Here is a 19074-nt window from a genome sequence, read left to right as displayed (position 1 = left end):
AGTAAAAGTACAAGTATTGTGTTATGTAGTTATTAAAGAAAGCAGTCAAAATACACTAATTGTTTTGTTTATTTTAAATATCTTTTTGGGGTACTTGATTAAGCAGAACGAAAAGAAACATGGCTTATGATACTGTTTTTCTCTGTAAATAGTTTCTATGGTACAAGAGCTCACATCGTCAGGCCCTGTTACCAGAAAATGCCTTCACTGATGAGATAATTCAGCATGTTCACTCACATACATTCTCTCTCTCTCTCTCTCTCACACACACACACACACACACACACACACACTGCCCTGCACACACCTAAATGTACACTCTCTCCCCACTCTCACACATTCATACACTCTCACACACACAGTTCTCTCTCTCTCTCTCTCTCTCACACACACACACACACATTTTTGTGAATTGTGGGGACATTACATAGGTTGCAATTGTTTTTACACTCTCCCTTACACACACACACACACACACACACACACACACACACACACACACACACACACACACACACACACAGGTACAATCACACTGTTGTTTTCTCTTACACATTATTCACTCTCACTCACACACACACACACACACACACACACACACACACACACACACACACACACACACACACACACACACACAGACACAAAGACACACTCACACTTTGGGAGTTTTAAAGTTTGATTGCTTTAAAATAAAAAGCTTTAAACTAAACAAGCAAACTAAATCCTGCTTCACAAATTCACTTGATTTTGATTTTATTGTAAAAAAAAAAACAGGAAAATGTGTATATTACTGTGTTAAATGAAAATCTGAAATATTTTATGGCTTATGGCTATGATTTAGTAATAATTTTTATTTAGTTTTATTATGTTTTTAATGAAATTGGTCTTACAGTTCATATTTTCTGTAGTATATTTATTAATTCTGGTACTTTTACCATAAACCAGCATCTCAACCATTTGGTAGAGGCTGATATTTTAGAAATAATGTGATGTGTTGAATAAAAATGCACTTATTGTGTTAACTAGCGACATTTGGAGTTAAGAAATGCAATAAAAAAAAATTCTATTGCTTTTGTCAGTTAAAGGGGTTTTTGTATTAAAATTTTGTCCTTTAATACAGCAGTCAGATATACGAACTGTGCCCTTAATTTGACCTGCTCAAAGAAAACACTCTTCCTGGATGTATCAAACAAAACTCATGCACAGAAGACAGCACGAGCATTTACAGCTAATAAACTCATGTCAATATTATCCCGCCTGCTTTTAGAGCGATGACAGGCGGGTCTTACACGGCTATGATTGGTTATTGTCCTCAACAGAAAGGGCTTTAGAAATATAAGCGCTGTTCACCCATGGCGGGAAAAATACGCGATTATCACAGGTAATAGACACAGTGGAGAAGACTTAATTGCACATGAGGCACGCTCATGTCTGGATCCACAGCTTCAACAGCTAAGAAGAGAGGAAAAGTTACCTTACAAACTGGCCAGCGGGTCAAATGTCCAAAGTGAGAGAGCGAGAGATAGGCAGAGGTGAAGTTTTACAACATTTCTCCCTAATAGTAAACTAGCGGCTGGTATGCTGTGCCGCCTCTCCCTCGCGCCTCCGTCCTTAGCCATAGTATTGCGACATCGCTCATAGGAGATAAATGACGTCATCACGTAATAACCGGGTATGACCTATTACTGAACTGATATCAATCATTTTGACACCCCTAGTAACGAGTAACGATGCAGCACATAAAAAATCTATCGGAGTAAAAGTATTAAACTCATGTAAAATATGTACTTAAGTAAAAGTGGAAGTAGGAGAAAAAAATAATACTCCAGTAAAGTACAGATACTGCCTTTTAGTACTTAAGTACAGTAGTGAAGTAGTTCTACTTCGTTACTATATATCTCTGCAAGTGCTAAATTTAAAAGTCTCTTATTTCAACCGATGATGCTAAGTGATACTGAAAGTTGACAGGCTTGAAAAGGAAGCTAATCTGGCATGATTAAAAATGCAAGTTTTGTTTTTATTATGCAGTATATTTCATCAACCAGCTAATAAAAGAGCACATATTTTATATTTCAATTATTTTATTTGTAATAAATGAATAGCTTTCTCTCAATCACACTTTACTCTATAAAAAATAACCTTTAAAGATATATTTTGTTTTTTGCTTGTTTTACTTTTATTGTTTTTATGTAAATTATGTCTGTTTTTTAGGTTTTTTTTTCATCTTTTCTTGAGGATAGTGGTGGACAAATAGGAAAGCATTAGGAGCAGTGAGAGGAGAAGGACTGGCATAGGACCTTGAGGCAGACATCAAACTCATGTCGCCATGAGCACCATACTGCTACAGTATATGTTGGCACAAGGTTTACCACTAGTCTATTGGAGCAGTCTATGTCTGATTATTACTCACTCACTGTCTTCTCTATGGGAAAAAACTGACAATAAATTGAAAATAAAATAACATAAAAAAAAAAAAAATGTACTGTATAGGCGAGGCAGTGGCGGTAGTGCTGTCGCCTCACAGTAAGAAGGTCGCTGGTTCGAGCCACGGCTCAGTTGGCATTTCTGTGTGGAGTTTGCATGTTCTCCCTGCGTTTGCGTGGGTTTCCTCCGGGTGCTCCAGTTTCCCCCACAGTCCAAAGATATGTGGAACAGGTGAATTGGGTAGGTTAAATTGCCCGTAGTGTATGAGTGTGTATGGATGTTTCCCAGAGATGTGTTGCAGCTGGAAGGGCATCCGCTGCTTAAAACATGTGCTTGATAAGTTGGTGGTTCATTCCGCTGTGGCCACCCCATATTAATAAAGGGACTACGCTGAAAAGAAAATGAATGAATAAAAAATTTATTTATTTAAGTAAATGTATTATCAGTGTCTTGTTCACATGTTAATTGATATATTTTTAATAAAATAAAATAAAATAAAGGTTGCCTATATTTAAAGTAAAAGTACTATTTGTGTCTTTTTTCTGTCAATTGTCATACAAAAAAATGACAACAAAATAAAATAGAACTTGCCCGTATTTAAGTAAAAGTACTGAACAGGTTTCATATAATTGTCATTGTTGAAAGACCCTTAAGTCATTTATCTCATATGTGATCATTAAAGTAAGAACTATCCATCTTAAAAAAATTGACCCAAAAAGTGAAAACTCATTTACTCACTCTCCACATTCCCTCAGTTTCTTTCTGTTGAAAAAAAAAAAAAAAAAAAAAATATATATATATATATATATATATATATATATATATATATATATATATATATATATATATATATATATATATATATAAACAAATAATAATAATAAAAATAATAATAAAACAAAAGAAACCCAAACCATTTAAGCCTGAATATTTTTCAATGTCTGCAGTTGCACTTTTTCACCCCTCTTATGTCTGTAGATGTGGGCGATTTGTCAACTTGTCAGTGCGATTTTGCAAATGAGCTTACTAAGCATCAACCAAAGTGTTATTTTAACCAAAGTGTAAACAGTTAACAGACATGACAGCAATGCCACTCATGTCTACAGGGCTGGACTGGGGCAAAAAATCAGCCCTGGCATTTTGGGCCAGAGCGGCCCACTAAATTCAATCAAAATGCTATCTATCTATGCACGTCCAATATTTTTATAAACTCATATTCTATAAAACACAAAAGCCATATATATGAAATTAATAAATACAAACTTTAATCTCAATTTAATTTATGTTTACTGTCCATAAAGATATTTGTTGAGTTCTAAAAAATACACTATTTATTCATTTATTTTTCTTTGCATAAGTCCCTTATTTATCAGGGGTTGCCGCAGTGGAATGAACTGCCAACTATTCAATCATGTTTTATGCAGCAGATGCCTTTCCAGCCACAACCCAATATTGGAAATCACCCATACACACTCATTCACACCTCTCATACACTCCAGCCAATTTAGCTTATTCAATACACTATTCACTCAGCCTATATTCAATAATAAACATAACAAAAACTGCCTGCTAATGCATGGGTACATCTTCAAAGGGAACAGTGTTACATTTTAACCTTTTTAACCTCATCCTGCTTTCTGTTTCACTATCTAAACAATGAAAACATAATATAAGTCAAATTTGTTTCATTTTGATATTATGATTAACAGACACCAAACAGCCTCGTGTAGCTACATATGTACATGAGCGTCATCTTCACTCTGCATATTTATAACAAAACAGGGCTTAAATATAACTGCCTCCTTTCATTTCTATTGAAAAGAATGAACTTTACCCCATCTCTTTTGCAGAATATCAGTTTTAATAACCAGTAATGGCCATTATAACAGTATCACGTACATTAAATTTAAACGATAAAGGTAAGCAATCAGTCAATGTGCAGAATCAGTGTATGTGGTTACATAAATTAATATATTAGCTTATCTTTGCACTCAGCCAAAACAGTTAACTGAGAAAAAGTGATTCAAAAGACATAAGAATTGTTAGATAGAGACAACAAGATGAATTATCACGTTTAACAACTATAGTGAGATGAGATCCAGCAGATGAACTGTCTGACATGCACATGCTCTCACCTGGGGTTTATGCTCACGCGCTGAACCCAAGTGTGCCGCAAGCCTACGTTTGAGTGAAGGTTTCGGCCGTTAGATCGCCCCCTGGGGGCTGGCTGCAGTACAAGTCATAAAGCCCGCCTCCTCCGTGTTAATGAAGGAGACTTGAGCCCAAATAAAAAAAAATATTTCACTTGCAATAAAATGTCCCGAAAGATAGTTCTGGTCGATTAAGGCACTGGTTATTGTGCTGAAATAGGTGCAGATCTTCATTTTTGTAAACAGTTTGTTTTTAGCAGTAATTTAATGCTGGGCGTGTCATCGTGATTTACAGCTGTGATTGACAGGTTCTCAAAGCGCGGCGTCTGAGCTTCGGCAGGAGACTGAAGTAGACTGAAATGTTATTATTCGATTTCTGTGTTATTTTACCATGACAAAATGAGTTCAGCAGTAAACTATAGTTTCTGACATACATGATCCTGGTGGAACACTGTTTATTCGCTAAGTTCAGGGCTTTTTTCGGGCTTTATTAGTTTGCTGATACACGCCTAGCCACCCAGATAGCAAAACACAGTTCCGGCTAGATTCTCGCCTGCCGGAGACTTATCTCTTAGAGCTCAGACTGACTAATGTTACCTCTGCTGGACCTACTCCGGATGCCTGGACTCACTGCCCGATTCCAGTCCGAGTCAATCGAGCCAGATGCGGCGGCCGAGCGAGCAGGCGCTGCCGCATGCGAGCCGGAATCAGCCTGCGACGCCGCGAGTAAGTTATGCGCTTCGGCCTGGAGCTGGCGCGATTGAATATATAAAACCCTCATATTTGTTAACGTTATTACATCCATTTGTGTTGATATGACAGCAAACGCATGCTGAGAAGTTCGGGGGGCGTAGTTGATTTTACATAAAGCGTTTGATTGGAAGCTCGACTCCGCTCATTTTCACGGCTCCTCCTCTGGCTCCATCAGACAGTCCTTCTGCGCATGTCTGGCTCCAATTTCAGCAGTCTTTTGCGACAGTTTGTGCCCGTCAAGCAGGCGTTTTGCCCTCAAGGCGTTCAATGGGAAAAAGGGCTGTCGCGTCGTCCATATTTTTTACAGTCATTGGCTGAACCACTGACTTCAGCTCTTGGCAGAGAGTGTGCATGTATGTGGTCACATGATTTGCGCTTTTAGCCGTGTACTAGAATGAAAAGAGAACCTTTCAGAATCGCTAAATGAAACGCCGGTGTATTTCCCGCGATTTCTCTGCACCTCCCTTGCGTTTCTTCTCTCTGACTCTCGACTATTTTGACAAATACACACAGACGACGCACGCTCACACGGAGTCCAAAATAAAAGTTTGTGATTGGGCCAGCCCAATCATGTCAATACCGAAAAGAGCCAATGGGCTGCAGAGTGTCACATGGGCCGGCCCGGTCTGTCTGTCTGGGAAAAAAGGATCTACTTTCAGAGAGTCACAGAGATCACAGCAGCGTCAATTAATAAGGCAGAAAAAAACGATAGGCTGCTAAGCCTTTTATGGGCCGATCAGATCATAAGACGATGATCAGCCCGGCCCAAAAAGTACGTCGGCCCACCGGGAAAGTGCCCGGTCTGCCAGATGGCCAGTCCGCCCCTGCATGTCTATGAGGATGTTAACCTACATGTATGTGTGAAACTTTCAACGGAGCACACAGATGTTAGTTCAAGTTTCCTGGAGATTTAAGACAAGAAACGGCCAAAGTTTGTATGTTTAACTTGCTGTGAATGTGATCACTAGGACATGAGATCCTGGTGATCACATTCACTCTCAACCCACATGAACTCTCCCCGTGTTCATGTGGTTTTCCTCCGGGTGCTCCGGTTTCCCCCTAAAGTCGTAAAGACATGCGCTATAGGTGAATTGGGGTAACTAAATTGTCCATAGTGTATGTATATGAATGAGAGTGTATGGATGTTTACAAGTACTGGGTTGCAGCTGAAAGGGCATCCGCTGCGCAAAACATATGCTGGATGAGTTGGCAGTTCATTCCGCTGTGGCGACCCCAGATTAATAAATGGACTAAGCCGAAAAGAAAATGAATGAATAAATGAATAGAATTTTAATTTACTGACATTGTCTTGAAAAAGCTCACCAGTTTTTTTTTTTTTTATCAAAATAGACAAACATAATTAGATGCAAATGAAATAAAGCTAAAGAGGAAGAGTGTTATTGGCATTAACTAATATGTACTTACACTGAAAAATAATCACTAGTTACAATGTACTTATTGTGTAAATACATGTTTTCAGATTGTACTTATGATTTATTAAATATCTGCATGTATTTACATCTGTAGTTATTTCCTGTAATTACTTTTAAGAGAGCACCAGAAAAGCATTAAGTACATTGCATACTGTATATATATTTGATGCTAGAAAATAGTAGTTCAGGTCATCTAGTATAAAGTTGAACCCACAATGTAATACATACCATGGTCATTGCAAGGATCTTGTAGTGCAAAGTGGAGAACATACAGTATAGTGCTCAGTATAATATGTGTAGTTCTGATGTATAACAACTTTCATTACGGTATTATTATTTCAGATTCAACCACACTGTAGATCAACCTTCTAACTTTTTAGACTTGCCTATTTGTGAGATGTATTTGTTTGATCGCATTTATATTTACAATGTTTCTGACTTGTGTTTTTTTTATGTATATATATCATTTTTCTTTTATCTTAACTTTTTTTTTTTAGTGTAAAGCACTTTGAGAATTAAGTTTTAAAGGTGTTATACAAAAAGAAATAATAATAATTATTATTAAATAATATTTCAGTCTACAATAATAATAAGGTTGTAGTTTTATAAATACAGTGCTCAGCATAATTGAGTACACCCCATTTGGAAAATGAATATTTTTATCCCATTATAGGCAATGTATTTTGGTGCATTTAAACAAAACAGATTTATTAAACAGATTGATTTATCAAAATATTTTAGTCGCCAAACATATTCAGAAGTTGAAAGATAATACAATTAAGTTCCTGCAAAATATTGCAAAAAATAAAAAAATTAATTTTCAAAAAACTTTTTCTTGATTTTTCCACTTTTTAAAACTGTATTTAATATTTTTCTATAACATATAAATTTGGGTGTACAAGGTTTTGGATCCTTGTCGTAACCTTACCCTTATATTATAAGTTCCACATTTGGCTTAAGTACTGACTAATCTAATGTGTATGCAAATATAATAATATATAGCTTCCTTTTAAAAATAATAATTAAAAAATAGATTTGTGAGGGGTGTATTTATATATGCTGAGCACTGTATATGCTCTCATGTATGGTCAAAGAAACTCATCCTAAATGATTCTCATATTTACATTCTATGCTAAAAAACACAAAATTGTTGCAAGCCTGCTAATCTAGTAAAACATAGCACACATCCATTAAAGGGGGTTTCATTTTCTGAATAGTTTCGACATACAAATAACCACTGACACAGGAAGTGAGCTTCATGCTCAGATGACAGAATTAGCATATCGCTTTATCTTTACCAGAAATATGAGCTTTTTTGTCCATTTCTTTTATGTCTGAAAGTTTAACTATGCAAATGTAACACACGAGAGAAGTTCTGCTTTTGTTTCTTGGTACTGTTAAGCCACCCATTGAGAACAACGCATTTGATCTGAAGGTAAAAACTACTTTAATTTTCTGTTTTTTTAGTAGTTAGCTCTTGTCAGATTATTAGCACAAACTGTTAAACTGCAAATACTTTGCTTCTGTTTTTCAAACAACAAGTGTCATTATAGTGTGAACGTGATTTAAAAAACGTTCATGGTGTCAAAGTTTCAAATCTCTTTTGGTGGTTTTATTAGAGTAATAAATGGTTTAACCTGAAAAAGAAGTAGGACTGTCATTGGTTTATTTGCAACTGTATGTGCAGCATAAACAGAATTTTACAAATGAAATATATATAATGAGCAACATTTGACTTTTGTGTTGAGGGCAATAAAATAACATTTGCACAAAAATGTTGTGTCTTTATGCAATTCCATCAGCAATTTATATATACATTTAACAAGCAAAAATCAAAACAACATCCTACCTTATGCCTACTTCACACTGCTGGATTTTAAGCCAGATAAGCCCAGTTTGCATGTTAATGAGTGCTCTGACTGATGGGCTCAGGGTGTGTTTCCCAACAACGACATAACCTGCATGGCTGAACTATCATAGTACGATGCATATTTTGGGAAAAGAATGATAGTGACGAGTGTTTCCCAAACCGTAGTTCCGTAGTTGCTTTGTCACAGATCCATCAATTGAACCTTGTTAGTTATATTGTAAAACGTCCATAATGATGCTCTAAATGAGGTGGAGTAACAAGTTTTTTTTGCAAATGATATTGTTTTTCACGCACACACATTTAAAAAAGAATCCGATATTAGTTTTTATAAAAAAAACATGCACTCGTTTTCCATATTAAATATATGCAAACGGCACATATGGCTAATGGTTGTAATTTACAGTAGGCCATTTATTAAGAAAAACAACTTAATAGTATTAATAATAATAATAATAATAATAAAAAAATAATAATAATTTTATTATTAAGTAGGAGATTTTTTTAAGTCTACTTTTACAATTGAACAAAATTAAACTACTGCAGAAATATTCTAACAGGCTCATGTCATATAGGCCTAAAGATACATTTCTTATGAAATAACCAGCTATAAATTAAAAGCATTAATGTATGCTAGGCCTAAATATTTGTTTTCACAAGCTTTGGAGACATAATGTAAATTCTACTTTTAAAGAATAGGTCACCTATAGCTTTCGTCATGAGCCACGGCTGCGTTCAAAATGGCACAAATGTTTTTAAAGTGCACTAAGACGGGAGCTCAATGGTCAATATGAAGATCGCTAAAACTGAACTGTAAAAATACTTTAAAAGCAAATTACACCTAAGAGAGATGATCTAATGATTTTTTTAATCATTCCAAGTTTAATTATAGGAACCTTTAAAAAAAATAGGGCACAGATAATTGGGAATAGAACACAACCAGGAACGTTCGAGGTTACTAAAGTAACCCTTCGTTCCCCGAGGAGGGGAACGGAAGCACTATAAGTGGATTTGATTGTAAAATCCACGCATTGGGAGGTTCGGTTCAGAAGCTACTCGTCTGAAAGAGTATTGAACGGGCCAATTAAGAATGAATTGGCAGCGCAAGCCTGCGCAGGTGAGCGGCATAAGCAATCAACTGAGTATATAAGCTCACCTGGCGCAGCAGACGCTATCCTTTTTAAGCTGAAGAGACTTTCAACAGCTAAGGGACAGTCATTATGGCGACGGAGTATAGTGCTTCCGTTCCCCTCCTCGGGGAACGAAGGGTTACTTTAGTAACCTCGAACGTTCCCCTTCGGGGGGAACTTCAGCACTATAAGTGGATTTGATTGTAAAATCCACGCATTGGGAGCCCATTGAAAGCGCCATAATGACTGCACCTTACCAACACCCCCGATGAGGAGATAGTCAAGCAAGCGTGACGCACCCACATCATGGGGGGCGCGGTCCTCCAACGTGTCCCTGGCCCTAATTTATCGTACTTCAACAGAAGTTTTACGGATTTATATATATTTTTTGGGAAGTCGTGAGCATCTAGATAATTCTAGGAAAATACGACAGTACGTTGGGAAGCGTGCAATCCCGATAGGGAGGACGCTGCGGAGGCCATCCGTTACCCAAGGGGGGATAGATGGCAGAATTTACATATGGACTAGCCCTAAAAAAGGGGGAGTACGCATAGCAAAAGAGTGGTTAGCGGGGAGGGAAGACACGGGTCCGCCCAGGGGGGGGGGACTTAACCGTGGCTGAATAAGCATATGGGATCGCCTAGTGGGGACCACGCATAGCAGGCACCTTTACCCAAAACGCGGGCTGACCAGCGGGCAGACCTACAACGTAGTGGGCCAGCAAGTGACTCCTCCGCTGAGTCAGTGCTGGGGGCCACGGAGGAATCTGCAGGGCTCACCTGACGGGGAACTTTACTGACAGATAAAAAGGCGCACGTATCTCCGTGTTAGGGAAAATGGCGCAGCAAGCGTGTTTCAACACCCTACCGAATTGTTTCCTCAATCACCAAGGGTTACCTAATACCCTTGAGGAAACCGGCTCCACTCGCAGATTGTAAAACCTTGCAAATGTGTTGGGTGTCACCCAGCCCGCAGCTCTACAGATGTCTGTTAGAGGGGCGCCGCGTGCGCGCGCTCGAGAGGATGCGAAGCTCCGAGTGGAGTGCGCACGCGCTCTCGGGGGACGCGGCTCATCTCGGCTCTGATAGTGAAAGAAAGGCATCCACAATCTAGTGGGAACTTATTTCGGTACGGCACTTCCCTGCTGCCGACCGCTATAACAGACGAAGAGCTGCTCAGATGATCTAAACTCTGAGTGCGGTCCGGATAATACGCAAAACGCGAACTGGACAATAAATAAGGGCTGGGTCTGCCTCCTCCGAGGGCAGCGCTTGCAGGCTCACTACCTCGTATTAAAACGGAGTGGTAGGAACCTTGGGCACATATCGCGGGCGGGGTCTCAGGACGTGAGAGAAGCCAGCCCAATTACAGGCACGAGTCACTGACCGAAAAATGCCTCCGGGTCCCCGACCCTCTAATCGATATCAACGCGACCAGCAGAGCTGTCTTCAGGGACAGAAAATACTGAGTCGAGGATCGAAGGGATCTGACGCGGCTTGTGTAGCGAGGGCGAGATCCTAAGAGGGCATGAGAGGGGGCGGGGTGGATTAATTCGCTTAACGCCCCTGAGGAACCGGATGATGAGGTTATGCGTTCCCACGGTGCTGCCAGCCACCGCGTTATGAGAGCGGAGATGGCAGCCACGTAACCTTGAGTGTGGAGGGCGACAGCCTGCTCTCCAACTTCTCTCGGCGTAAAGAAAGCACAACGCTGATCTGGCAAATTACGGGGGTCTTCTCAGCGAGAGACACACCATTTAGTGAATAGACTTCACGTCAGGGCATAGGCGCGCTCGGGGAGGGGGCTCTAGCCCGAGTGACGGTATTAGCCACCGCAATCGGAGGTTACCTAAGTCTTCCTCGCGTCTAAAAATCTCTTCAAAGATCGGCGAGGGTGCCAGGTGGTGCCCTGTCCCTGAGAGAGTAGGTGCTCTCTCGAAGGGACTGCCAGGGGAGGGCTATCGCGAGGGAGAGCTCTGACATCCAGGTCCGGTTGAGCCAGAGGGGCGCAACCAGCAACCTGTTCCTCGTCCTCCCTGACCATGCACAGTAACTGCGCGAGCAGGCTCACTGGGGGAAACGCGTATTGCGCGTGCCCCGAGGCCAGCTGTAAGCCAGTGCATCCGTGCCGAGAGCACTCGGTCAGGGAAAGAACAACTGGCAATGAGCGATCTCGGGGGAAGCAACAGATCGATCTGGGCTTCCCCGAATCGCGCCCATATCAGCTGAACAGACTCGGGGTGGAGTCTCCATTCTCCAGGACGCAAGGCTGCCGTGAGAGCGCATCGGCTGCACGGTTGAGCTTGCCTGAATATGAATGGCGTGCAGCGATTTCAGTCGCGGATGACTCCAGAGGAGCAGACGGCGGGCGAGCTGAGACATGCGGCGAGAGCGCATACCCCCTATACGGCTGATATACGCCACCGCCGCCGTACTGTCCGTCCTGACCAGCACGTGTTGCCGCTCCAACACCGGAAAAAAACGGTGGAGAGCGGGGAACACTGCCAACAGCTCCAGGCGATATGCCAATGCTACTGGGTACCTTTCCACAGGTCCGCAGGCGCATGCCCGCAACGCACAGCCCCCCAGCCCGTGTTGGAAGCGTCTGCTGAAACGACAACAAGACTGGACGCCTGTTCTAGAGACACCCAGGCCTGTAGGAACGAGGGGTCGCTCCAAGGGCTGAGGGCGCGGCGACACAGCGCAGTAACAGAGACTCGGTGTGCGCGCGCGTGCCATGCGCGTCTGGGGACTCGATCGTGAAGCCAGTGCTGAAGTGGTCTCATATAGAATAATCCGAGCGGCATGAAGCGGCTGCGGATGCCATATGCCCCAGGAGCCTCTGAAATTGTTTCAGTGGGACCACTATTTTACTGTCGAGCTCTCTCAGACAGTACAGCATCAGCTGAGCGCGCTCTCCGGAGAGGCGCGCTGCCATGGTGACCGAGTCCAGCTCCAGCCCGAGAGAAGAGATCCTCTGCACGGGGGCGAGTTTGCTCTTTTCTCGGTTGACCTGAAACCCCCACAGGTGGAAGTGCCAGAGCACTTTGTCTCTGTGCATAATCAACTCTGTGCATAATCAAAAGAGAGGGCAATTCAGCCAGTCGTAAAGAAATTGAGTATGCAGATGCCCGCGAGCCGAAGGGGCGCTGAGGCACCCTCCGCGGGCTTGGTGAGGACCCGCGGAGACAGAGAGAGCCCGAAGGGGAGGGCTTTGTATTGCCAAGCTCGACCTTCAAACGCAAACCGCAGAAACTGTCGGTGGCGAGGAAGAGTGGAGACATGGAAATACGCGTCCATCAGGTCTAATGCTGCAGACCAACCCAGAGGACGAACGCACCGGAGGATGCGCTTCTGCGTGAGCATTCTGAACGGCAGCTTGTGCAGGCAGCGGTTCAAAACGCGCAGATCTAGGATTGGCCGTGACCCACCGCTCTTTTTGGGCACGATGAAGCGTGGGCTGTAAAACCCGCTCTCCATCTCGGCTGGAGGGAGCGGCTCGATTGCATCCTTCGCCAGGAGGACAGCAATCTCCTCTCGCAAGACAGGGGCGGACAGGGGGCTGACCCTGGTGAATACACACCCGTGACTTGGGGGGCCGTTTCGCGAACTGAATCGCATAGCCGAGTCTGATTGTGCGTATGAGCCACCGCGAAGAGCTGGCCCGCGCTAACCAGGCAGGCAGAGCTCTCGCTAATGGACTCATCGCTACAATCGCTGACGTACCAGCAGTGGGGCAGCGCGGAGTGGGTGTGCTGATCCGGGAAGCTCGCGGGTCCCACGGAAAAGCTGGAGGTGAGATATTTGCTCTCACTCCAAACCCGAGCTCCGGAGGGGAGGCTCGAGGGGTGGGAGAAAGGAGACCGTCCTCCCAGCGCTCGTGAGCCACTGGCGAAACGCACCGAATCTGCAAGCTAGAAAGCATAGCGTCCCAGACTGGCAGATTTCGGGCTGTCACATCTGGGGAAGTGAAAAGTGCCCTTTCATAATGTTTTCATGGCAGTAAAAGTGCCGTTGGAAATGGGGCCCCGCCCTCCAGCGGGGAAAGAGCAAGTTCCCTCTTCTCCAGATGGCCTGTCCCAGGGGCGCTTCGCGGTCCGTTGCCGGACTTAGCGGCGTTCTGGGCAGGGGGGCTGCCTGCTTCCGAGGTGCCCGACGCGCTCGCTTCGCCTTAGGCGTGTGCGGGGGCGGAGCAGCTCTCGTAGGCGGGCGCCTTCGGCGAGGAGCAGGTATGAATGGCACGGCGGGCGGAGCGGGCTACGGACCGCCGATAAGACATCACCCACCAACTGCTCTCTCACCGCCTTGAATTCCTGGGTGAATTCACAGACAGTGTCGCCGAACCTGGCTGGGGATATGGGGAAGTCAAGAAAGCGGACTTTGTCGACTTTGCGCATATCAGCCAGGGGTGGCGCTCCTGGACCACTAATGTGGACATCGTCCTCCCCAACGCACACGCAGCGGACTCAGTAGTCCGAAGAGCTAAGTCGGCGGCGGTGCGAAGCTCGTAAGCCTGGGTTGGACCCACCCTCGTGCAGCTCGGCCAGCGCCTGCGCTTGGTAGCGCTGGTAGGTGGCTATCGCATGCAAGGCGGAAGCAGCCTGGCCCGCAGCTATGTAAGCTCTAGCTCCGAGGGAGGTAGATAACTTACAGGCTTTGGATGGGAGACGAGGCGGACCCCGCCAAGAAGAGGCGCCGCGCGGATTTACCGCCATCGCGCACTCAACCTGAGGAATCGCCACATACCCCCTGGCTGTTTCACCGTCAAGAGTGGTTAGGGTGGAGGAACACGCAGCACGAGCAGAAAAAAGTGCTTTACAAGACCGCGTGAGCCTACTGTGCACCTCCGGGAAGAAGGGAACGCCCCTCTAGTCGGTCCGGCCGCGGAGCTGGGGGATAAACCATCTCCAACCCACGGCCGAAGCAGCCCGGGAAAGCACGGCTAACATGTCCGTTTCAGGATCCGTAGTGACAGCGCTCACCAGCCCGAAGGGGGCGAGCGGGTCTGGATCATCATCGGACAATGAAAGCCCACCCTCCGATGCCGCGGTGGACATCTGGTCTCCGGTGTCATCGGGCGTAAGGGCTACCATCTGTTAGACGGATCGCTTCCCCCGCCCGAAGCTTGGATGGAGCGCTTAGAGGAGCGGGAGGTCCGCGGGCCCGTGGGCGACGGATTATCTCTCGCTGAAACCCTCAGATCTGCCCGAGTGCCCGCTGCAGAGCAGGGGACAACTGGGGTGGTTCGCCTTTTTGCAAAGGCTAACCGCGATCTTGCGCAACAGTCATGGCATCGCAATGACGACATGAACTGCCCGCGAGCAGCGCATTAACATGCTGGACCCCCAGACATGTAACACAGTGCCCGCGCCCATCATCCGAGGACAGGAAACCACCGCATCCAGAAACGCACAGTCGGAGTGCCGTCCTGATAAGGACGTGCTGCACGACTGTGTTGCTCTTTCTGTGAAGTTTGCAACTTTATACGCACCGCTCTGGAGGACCGGACCCAAAGAACGCCAGGCAAGGGAGAAACCCAGCTCGACCGTCTGCCACTGCGTGTACACACTCTGGACCGGGAGAATGCTCTCGTTCGCTCAGAATCGCTGGTCACAGCAGGAGGAACCCTCATCGACTCGATCAGAAAGTCTCTGAAGCGAAAAGGATAGCGTCTGCTGCGCCAGGTGAGCTTATATACTCAGTTGATTGCTTATGCCGCTCACCTGCGCAGGCTTGTGCTGCCAATTCATTCTTAATTGGCCCGTTCAATACTCTTTCAGACGAGTAGCTTCTGAACCGAACCTCCCAATGCGTGGATTTTACAATCAAATCCACTTATAGTGCTGAAGTTCCCCCCGAAGGGGAACTATGTTTCTAACTACAGCTCTTGAGGTATAGTTGCAAGCGTACAAGTTTGTCACAAAGTTTGCGAATGTTCGTTGAAACGATGGATTTAGGAAACGCCAAATCAACAAACTATGTTTGTAATGACAAGAACCAAGAACCAGCGACCTTAGTTGTCTAACAATGGTTTTCAGAAACACACCCCAGATTGGAAAACATTAGTGCATTCAATTGAACTGATTTTTTAAATGAGAAAGAAATTTGAGTGGTGGATGATTTTGTCTTTTGGGAATTTATTAGATCATTGGAAAATGGGTGTTTGATTTTTTTGACTTGATTTTGATTTGACTGCCAGTGTGGAGGATCACTGTACACCTTAAATCACAGATGGCACCCTATGGTGCAGAATGTGTTCAGATGGCTGATGATGGCGAGAAAAAGGAACTAAATTTTACAGACAAAATTATATCATATTCATTTGAACCACTGCCTCCTGTGAAGGCAGGTGTATGGAGGTGTAGAAAGGCAATGAAAGCCCAGACAGCAGCTGAAATCTCTTAGTAATTCTTTATCAACTTTCTACCCTTTTTTATTGTAAATTAATATTTACTGCTTCAATCTAACATCTACATAAGCAGCATGATAAAAGTCAAACCAGGGTGGACATTTCAGCAAGACAATGCTCCAAAACACAGCCAAGGAAACTCTGAAATGATTGCAGAGAAGGAAATTCAAGCTGTGGAGTGGCCTGGCTAATCACCGCACTTGAATGCAATATAAAATACAAAATAAAGATCAGATTTGATAGTCGACCCAAAGAACCATCAAGATTTTAAAGTCTATGAAAAACTCACACCTGAGCAATTCATTAAACAGATAATCCCCTGATGCAAAAACAAAGAGCTACAGTATGCACTGATTATTTCCCTGGTAAGCGCAGACCCAAGGATTGTCACATTTGATGAGGGTTTAAAAGGTTTTTTTTAAATGTAACAATTCTTTTGAACAATGACAATGCTCATGCAAACATTCACTTGGTTATGAAAACAACATTATGTGCACTTAAAACCCTCTCACAATGAAAAAAAACAAACTTGTGTATATCTGTCCACGTCCACAAGATCATCATCAAAAGTGTAATGCTCAGTAACATCTATGAAACAGACAAACTGTAGAACATAACCTGCTCCAAAGCAGGTGCTCCTCAGAGAGAGTAGATTTGGTTACTTGCATATGGTTACAATTTGATGTGTTTCTTTTAAGTGTTAAATGTGGTAGCATAACGTTAAAAAATGTCAAACAAACAACAGATTAAATAAAAAAAATATTATAACAACAATAACAAAAATGAAGTATCAGAAGGCCTAAATGTAGCATACTTTTTTTTTCTCACAATAATAAATTATATATTTTTTCTAATTTGCTTCAGTCAGATCCCACTCTTATGTGTCTCATTTAAACAAAGGTATCTGTAGTATATACAACATGTCGTCAAAAGGACATCTATGGCATCCATTTGTTTCTGTAGGGTAGAAAAATGGAAGAATCTACAAACTGACTAATTCAAAGCTGTGACCACCTTAATAGCAGTGCTCGCCCACACACAATGACAAACACCAAATGTGCTATCAGAGTGTGTGCTGAAGACCCTGGTGCTCAACATAATGTCATGTCTTTATTTCATTTGCCCAGACACAATAATGGCTCCTGCAGGGATTCCTCTGCTTCTGTTTGGTGTGTATTGTCTGGATTTTTATACTCATATTTAGTAAATTATTGTATTAATTAATTGATCAACATGCAGGTATCACAGATGCTGTTTTCTTGCTGCAGTTGTTCTTGTGGACTCCTACACTGGCTCAACTAAAGCCAGAATAACTGTGTCTGAAGAAACAAAAATAACTAACGAAGGGTCGTGTGTGACAATACCCTGTTTTTACGACATACCAGAGGACAAAACACTTGATCTTCTGTGGTTTAAAGATTCACAGTATGATCATGACTCACGCATGTTTATTGGGACCATTGTATACAGTAACACAGGTAAACGACCTCAATCACCAGGTTACTCTGGCAGAGTGGAATACATAACCAATATAAAATCCAAGACGCAACATGGACAACAAACCATCAATGAAATGCAATGTGATTTAAGAATCACAGATCTTCAGAAAACAGACAGTGGGAACTACAGCTTTAGGTATATTGGTCCAGATCCACACATATTCATGAGTAAAGCGATGAATCTTACAGTTACAGGTGAGAAGCAATTTATTCCATTTGATAATTCATTGAAAAAAAGATGCAACTAAAAACATAATATGATCAGAACAATTACTCTAGTGATCCATTGCACCCCCTGCTGTGATCTTTTTTTATATATTTTAAGCAGTGGTTTAACGCTTACACTTTTGCTATTTAATGCTTAATACCACCTATCATCATAGCCAACACACAGCCTTATTCATAGGTTATTTTCATAAGTGAAATTTACTCACCCTTATGACTATACAAATTTATTTCACTTTTGCAAGTAAATCATAAAAACAGATGTTTATCAGAATGTTGATGCTGCACTTTTTCAAGCAGAACAGTGAAACTGAATTTTACCAGAGGCTCCTAAAATTGCAGTTGGCAATTGGCAAGTACTAAATCCCGCCCAAAAAAGCAATGAGTAGTGTTTGAACTCTTTAGGAAGATGAAATATAGATCAGTGGTTGTAAACTAAAGTTGCAAAAATAATAAGCTCAACTATTTTCCTCAGCAGTGCAAGTTTTAGTCTCATAATTAAAACTTTACTTTTCAGAATTTTAGTCTATTTATTACAACTCTCACTTTATTTTCCGTCACAACTTTAAATCTCACACTTTCAACATGCCTCATTTGGCTTCTGGCTATTTCATCTTGTAAGACACATTTTTCACAAAGTTTAGAGAATTTTAAAGACATACAGTAAACAGAAGAGACAAACTCATAACACTAGGAAGAAAAATTCTGAAATAAATCTAATAAATCTCAAATACCTTTTATTACAATAAAAAAAATAAAGTTATTCACCCTCCAGTGTGTTTTTTTTTTTTCAAACATTTCCCATATTATGTTTAACAGAGCAAGGAATTTTTCACAGTATTTCCTAAAATAATTTTTCTTCTGGAGAAGGTCTTATTTGTTTTATTTCAACTAGAAAAAAAAAGCAGATTTTAAAATTTTAAGGTCAATATTATTAGCCCCCTTAAGCATTTTTTTTTCGATAGTCTACAGAAGAAACTGTCATTATAGAATGATTTGCCTAATTACCCAAACCTGCCTAATTAAACAAGTTTAGCTTTTAAATACACTTTAAGCTGAATTCTAGTATCTTGCTAAATATCCAGTACAATAGTATGTACTTTCATCATGGCAAATATAAATCAGTTATTAGAAACTAGTTAATAAAACTATTACGTTTAGAAATGTTGAAACAAAATCTTC

General features: G+C 42.4%; 1 protein-coding gene across 6 annotated transcripts in view; it reads left to right on the top strand.

Annotated features, from left to right (window-relative positions):
• Window positions 1-7984: 7984 nt before the first annotated feature.
• Window positions 7985-19074, top strand: part of si:dkey-24p1.1 — a 38014-nt gene continuing 26924 nt past the window's right edge. For 3 of the 6 annotated variants that reach the window (XM_073923076.1, XM_073923075.1, XM_073923073.1), the window contains exons 1-3: window positions 7985-8198; window positions 17296-17337; window positions 17437-17862. In XM_073923076.1, the coding sequence (XP_073779177.1) occupies window positions 17304-17337; window positions 17437-17862 (460 nt within the window). In that variant the 5' untranslated portion in view covers window positions 7985-8198; window positions 17296-17303. 6 annotated transcript variants of the gene reach the window in all.

The sequence above is a fragment of the Danio rerio genome, chromosome 15 (genome assembly GCF_049306965.1).
Source record: "Danio rerio strain Tuebingen ecotype United States chromosome 15, GRCz12tu, whole genome shotgun sequence".
Classification (NCBI taxonomy): Eukaryota; Metazoa; Chordata; class Actinopteri; order Cypriniformes; family Danionidae; genus Danio; species Danio rerio.
This window is presented reverse-complemented; position numbering and strand designations above follow the sequence as displayed.